This window comes from Myotis myotis, unplaced genomic scaffold, assembly GCF_014108235.1.
Source record: "Myotis myotis isolate mMyoMyo1 unplaced genomic scaffold, mMyoMyo1.p scaffold_m19_p_4, whole genome shotgun sequence".
NCBI classification, from domain to species: Eukaryota; Metazoa; Chordata; class Mammalia; order Chiroptera; family Vespertilionidae; genus Myotis; species Myotis myotis.
The window spans coordinates 14,302,437-14,309,165 of NW_023416346.1; the positions used below are offsets into that span (position 1 = coordinate 14,302,437).

Below are 6,729 nucleotides of genomic sequence, written 5' to 3' on the forward strand. Positions count from 1 at the left end.
TGACTCTGGTAAAGTTATCCAAGCCCTCCCCACCATGTGGACAGCTGGAAAAATGCTCTCTTTGGTGCTTGACCAGGGAGCACATCACTTAATCACTTTTTTTCCAGGGAGTACACCCTCCCCCAGAAAGGGCTATCCCAGGTGAAAAGGAACCTGCATGCAAAGTGAATGGGCACCTTGCCCTTTATATAGTCTCTGAGGTGCTTAGTAAGGCATGAATACAATCTACACACTGGCTAGCCCCTAGGCCAACTATTGTGGGCCTAGTGAGCCTGTGGCTGCCCTTGTGTCAATGAATGAATCAAACAGGCTTCTGACAGCCACACAGGGGGCCTGAGCACACAGCCACTTGGGAAAGTAGGAACCAATGGCCTCTACAAGTGTAGTAGGGAACTCAGGTGTGAACGAGAAGCTGAGGGGAGCTTGGTCACATACAAGGAACACAACTCCAAGAAGAGCCCCTTACTCAGGAACTTAGCACCAGTCAGCTAAGTCAATATAATTTCTAAGTTCCATAAACCAATCATAGAAAAATAAAAAACAAAATCAGTCATAAATGCAAAAACAAACTTTATTAAACTGTGAAACTGATTATTTTAGGTCAGAGCCCCTCACAATTGGAATGCTATTCCCTGTGGGTTTCCTGGTCCCAGTAACACTATAGGGAGCATTCGGGGCTTGCCAGGGTCTCAGAATTACTGCAGCTTAAAGACAAAACAAGCTTCTTACTAGATTGCAATCTATTCTAGAAATACTTCTTGACAGAAAAAAAGGCATTCTAACATGAGCACACTACAGCCTGCCCAGTAGAAGAGCTGTGTGCAAAGTTGGACAGGATATATTGGGACAGTGGTCTCCTGCCATGGCCTAGCTGCTGTCACATACTAGCACACTAAGGATAATACTGCAGCATAACTTAAAAGAAATAGGTTGTGTTCAACTAACAATTACAAAAACAGCTTTATGGGAAAGAAAAGTAAGTATAAGCCCAAGGGACTCTAGGAGCCCTTCTCAAGGCTTCTCATGAGAATACTGCTGGTTCAACTACTCATGTGCTTCAGACTGGTCTGAAGATAAGTAAGAGATGATTTTTTCTGATGGATCTTCAGCAGTGTCCTGGGAAGCCTGTGGATTTGAAGTTTCCTGTTTTTCTTCCCCAGGAGTTAGTTCCTGCTGGGGAAAAAAGGGGAACAATGTGAAGTCCTTTGCTAAAAGTTCCTGTGCCCAATTTATAACAGTGGGAGGACCCCTTGGTTTAAGTCAGCAAGGTACAGAAAAGTACCACTTTGGAATACAAGCCTGCAAGGTGCTGGTAGAAGGTAGAGCTGGAGAAATGGAGTTCCTTCCCACTCCCCTTTCCCAACAGCATTTTGACTTAAAGACCAGCAGAAGCAGGCTTGGGCTCTCCCAAACTTGTCTTAATGCCTAATACTACTGAGTCCCATATAGGCCCTCCCCGGCCCAGTTCCTCTGCCAGCCATGGCTAGTGAAAACCTTAAATGGTCTCTCCCTGCCCCTACCCTTGGACCTTCCCACTACTTGGTTTGGACTTGGTTAGACTTATTGGCGGTTACCTGGCCTACTTCCACGGGGTGACACGAATAGTAATGAGTCACTCTGGGCTGTAGAGAAAGGGTAAAGGAGGAACAAACACAAAAATAGTATTACAATGAGTGGACTGTAGGAGTCTTTTCTGTTGAAGAAAGAGACTTGGGCTGGGCTTTAAAAGTAATGCAAGATTTCAACAAGTGGAATGCAACAAGGTAGAGAAGAAGACAGAGGAAACAGAAGGAGAATAGCTGAAAATGGGCAGAGAGCCGGAGGTATCTGGGAACCCGGTGAGAGGGAGGGCCCAGAGGGCAGTAGAGATGAGCCAGGGCAGGGTGTGGAGAATCCTTAAGTCTTATAAACAGGGAGGATCCTACCCAGTCCAGCCCTTGGCAGTTCCACTGTACTCTCCTATCCGCACACCCTTCCAGGGTCCTCCCTTCTCCATTTCCCTGGATTACGTGCTCACTTTCTCTTAGCTCTGCCTCTCAGGGTCCATCCAGAAGGGAAGTACCTTGAGAGTGGGCATGAAGAAAGGTCTAACCAGAGCCTGGCTTGGTAACCAAATCAGAGTCCATTGACCATCTGATCTCTTTGTGTGAGCAGTACCTCTAACTGATCAACTTTCTAGACACGTGACAGCTCATTTGCTCAGGGTGTGCATATGAAATTAACACACCTTTAGCCATTTAAAATATCCAAACTCTTTCATTTTGCCTTAGCTTAGTGTTTTGTTGTTGTTGTTAGATTTTTTAAAAGGTTAAGCTCTATTAAGATTTCTAAACCCAGAATCAAAACACCTTTGTAAGTGCTGATCATTATATTGAGAGTCTGTGGTCCCCAAGGGGCTTCTGAGACTATACTTGGGAGCAAAGCCTGCTGTGTGACTACCATCTGGACCAACTCCCACCACTTCCCTGGAAACATGGCATGCAGATGCCCTGAGGTGGGGTTTGCCCTGTCAAGTACTGGGCACCCCACTGACATATACAAGCACACTCAACAGAAGGACCCTTGGTTTATTTTCACTATGAGGAAACACCCATTCTAGGTTCTGGGTTTTGTAGCAGAATTAAAAATCCACAAGTTTTTAAAGGGGTTTGGGCTGGGGCAATGGGTATATGGCGTGACCTACTCTGGCCATGTAACATATCTTTGAAAAAAATTTTAAGCCTCACCTGAGGGCATGTTTTTTTTTGTTGTTAATTGGAGAGAGAGGGAAGAAGGGAATGAGAAGGAGAAAGAGAGGGAGAGAGAGAGAGAGAGAGAGAGAGAGAGAGAGAGAGAGAGAGAGAGAGAGAGAGAAACATTGATGTAAGCAAAAAACATAGATCAATTGCCTCCCATACATGTCCCGACCAGGAATTGAACCCACAACCTGGGTATGTGCCTTGACTGAGCATCAAACCCACCACCTTTCAGTTTACAGGAAGATGCTCCAACCAATTGAGCCACACCAGCTATGGCTTTTAAAGAAGTTTTTCAGTCTAATTGCATTTAATATCCATGAGGATTGCTGACTTTATCAAGGAAGCCTAAAGAGAATCTTTTTACTCAGCAGTGAGTACTGCCATCATGTGAGTAACTTCACTCACACTGAGATTTGAAGTTTGGATTTCATACACAGAGCATAAACCCATGATGTGTGCCTTATAAGAAAGGGGCCAAGCCTCTGTGCAGAACCCCTGGCCTGGGTTAGAGGGAAGAGGAGAAGGGGCTGGTATACCTCAGAACTGTCTTCTGGGTCCTGGCTAATGTAAGGCCAACTTTTCACTTCATATTTGCTCTTATTATTTGGGCCTGATGTCTTAGGCCAAAGTTGGAGGTAATCTTGTGTGGTCTCCAGGGAGTCTGACTCCAATTCAGAAGTGCTGGCAGGAAGAACATAATCATCTGTGCTATATGTTTGTGGTGGCACATCTTGTTTCTGCTGGTCCTCAGGAACAACACTGTAAGAGAGGATAGGATACATGTTGCAGTGACATGGATCTAGAAAAGATGGCCCAGGAAACATTGTTTTGCTCATCAGTAGGTGCATAAGGCATATTTGTTTTTGGTGGCTAAATAAGGATTCCCTTTTGCGTACTTTCACTTTGGCCTGAATAACACTCATTTGCCAAAGTAAAGCAAATATAAACATTAAGATAAATTATAGTCATTTTGCCAGGAGCCGGTCCATGCTTGCTGTTTCAAGGGACCTGGCATATATGGCATACTGTTCTTAATATGTTTGCTCACCTTCTTGGCACTATGTGTTTTAACCAAGGTCTCTGAGAAAGGTTGTTTCCCCAGGTAGGGATTTTCCCCTGAAGTTAGGGAGGGAATAAAACCTCTTAACTAAGTGCCAGGTGGGTAATTAATCACTTTAACTACGAACAATCATGCTTAAGCTACATAATCTTTACTCCCTGGAATGGAGATAAGAAACGCCCTAACCTTTGTATTAGAGATTGATAGGATTGAATCAACTGGTATAAATACAGATGTAATAAGACAGCAAGACACAGAACTTAGTATACGGAACCAAGAGAGACAGAACCTAGGCACAGAACCTACACAGAACGTTCTCTAGAGACAGAAGAACTTCGCTGGAGAGAACATGGCAAAAGTTCCCGGACAGAAACTGGCCTCAGAACCTAGAGACAGAACCTAGCGAGAGAACATGGCAAAAGATCCTGGACTGAACCTGACTACAGAAATTGGCAAGAGAACCTGACTAGAACCTGGTGACTGAACCTGGCTGGAGAACCTGGACAGAACCTGGCTGGAGAACCTAGCGAGGGAAAATGGCTACAGAACCTGGCTGGAGAACCTGGAGAACCTAGCAAGAGAACATGGACACAGACCCTGGCAGGAGATCCTAAGCAGAACCTCTCTGGAGATCCAGACCAGAACTTGGCTGGAGATCCTGGCTGGAGATCCTGGCTAGGCTGCTGATCAACTGAACACTGTCTTCGTGTCATTCCTTCTTCGCCGACTCCGTCCACACCTTTGGGGACCCCTGGACCTGCTGGGGCTGGACCCCGGCATCATTTGTCTCAAGTGGTTTCATTTATTACTTGGACAATCCTGGTTCTGCCACAATCATGATCTCTGTGGCTTTCTGCAAATCACTTCATCTATTCCAGTCAGTGACCTGCCCTTTGTCACTAAAGAAGGTAACAGCTGAGACAGGCTGCAAGACTAATGTCCTCACTACAAAGTCCAGTGCTCTCTCCATAGCCCTAAGCCTGAGGGTCTTACAATAAATATATTTATGAGTCCCATCTCAGACTCTAAATCTTCACTTTCAACAACGTCCTAAGGTTGATTCTGATGATCAGGCCACAGGGAAACACAGCACTAACCCACCACAATGATCCTAAAGGAGGGCTCAGAAGGAAATCCGGAGAGTTTTGGGAGGCCTGCTCAGAGAGTTGGCATTCATTCAAAAATTTTTATTGGGCATCAAGTATATACTGTGCAAACACCTTCATTGCTCAGCAGAACCTTCTCTTTTTGGCATTTGAGACCAAAGACTTTATCACTGAGCTGAAAATGTGTTCATGTTCTCATACTGTTTTCCAGCACTTAGTCCTGTGTTCTTGGCTCTTTAGGTAACCAATGGCAATCTAGCAACTATCACACCCACACCCGGGAGATCTCCTTCAACTAATCTACTGTGACCACCAGATCCCATTGAAATTGAAGAAGGAAACTGGGAGCCCAGGAGTTATTTAGCTGTGGGCACTCATGACTTCTCTTAGATACCCTGTGACATGAGACTGGGCTTGGGTATATGAAGCCAAGCAAATTCAATATTTGCATGCTAATGCCCTAGATGGGAGGCTTCCTTATCTAATCTTCCTGTGTCATAGAGACTCCTGTCCCATCAATGTATGTTTGGCTATGCAACATGCATGTAGAGGCAGGGGGGCCTGTGGCCACAGAGTAAGATGTATAGGAGATGCTTTTGATGGGGAAGACTTCTCTTGCCCTGTGGGCAAGTCACCAATGGTCTCAGGCATGGTGTCCAGCCATGAGCGGATTGCAGTAACCTTATTATCCCTTATCACCATCCCATGCACTTCTTACCTTTGACTTTTTTCCCCCTGGCTCTCAATGTTTTTATCTTGTTCCTTAGCTGCTAATTTGACAGGAGTATCAGTGGACTGGATCTGCATGAAAAAAAAGGAGTCATCATAGAGGGGCCCAGAAATGTTTGGCAAAAATATTTGCAGTATCTGGTTTTCTACAGTGATGTTACATTGATGGGGCTGGGGTTCCTGGAGCAGTTGTAGGTATTGTTCCTGCTTCTGCAGGTACTGCTACATTAAATGAAAAAAGATGAAAACATCTCAGTGTCTGGAAAAACCTCCCAGAAATCGATTGACCACTTTCCATTTTCCCAATGCAGCAGTAGTCCTGCCTCTCTGGGAACAGGGATTTGGGTGTCTGTCACCCTGTTTGGCAGGGCACTACCTACAGTCATGTTCATGGCTGCAAGAAGTTTGAATTTAGCAATTGCAGCCAACTGAGTAGTCATTACCCCTCAGCAGAACCACGTAAACATAAATTTTCATGAAAATGAAATCCCCTTTAAGCTATCCAGTGAAAACAGACTTTCCATACCTGGGTGGAGGTATGAAAATTCCCAGGCTCTTTAAACAATTCAGAGAATCTTATTGAACAAGGTAGACGTAAAGGACGAAAGCTTTGGGTCTCACTGGTATCTGCAAAGGACTTTTCCGTTTGCTCAGTGCGTTGTTTCTTGGGAACTGGATCCAAAGCCTGGGACTCAGAACTGCCAACATGACATGGCATGGTTGGCTGCATCTGTAATAACACAGTATCAATGTATTCAGGGTCCACACCTTTACTTAGGGCACAAGACATGCTGGGTAAGGAGCAAGACTACCCACAGGCAAACCCACAAAGAATCCTTGGCTGTATATGAGCCACATCTGCCACTCCTAGAGCCTGGCAAGACCCATCTAGGGTGCTACAGGCAAGATAAAAAGGGCAAAGCCTTAAGTCCCTGCTGAAGATTACTCCAGATGACATGTGCTGCCCTGGGGCAGCAGCTGTCACTCCTAGCAGACCCTATTGGCTAACTCCTTGAAGAATGTCCCCTTCTCTTGTCCCTTCTACCACTTACATAGAACTGGTCTCTGACCTGAGATTTGGAATCCCACAGTGTGT

General features: G+C 45.3%; 1 protein-coding gene across 1 annotated transcript; it reads right to left on the minus strand.

Annotated features, from left to right (window-relative positions):
• Nucleotides 1-734: 734 nt before the first annotated feature.
• Nucleotides 735-6,351, minus strand: LOC118653694. The gene is made up of 5 exons (XM_036304374.1): nucleotides 6,160-6,351; nucleotides 5,623-5,705; nucleotides 3,275-3,497; nucleotides 1,575-1,622; nucleotides 735-1,173 (listed from the first exon to the last, which is right to left on the minus strand). The coding sequence occupies exons 1-5, from the start codon at nucleotides 6,349-6,351 to the stop codon at nucleotides 1,045-1,047; spliced, it is 675 nt and encodes a 224-aa protein (XP_036160267.1). The 3' UTR covers nucleotides 735-1,044.
• Between the last annotated feature and the right edge of the window lie 378 nt (nucleotides 6,352-6,729).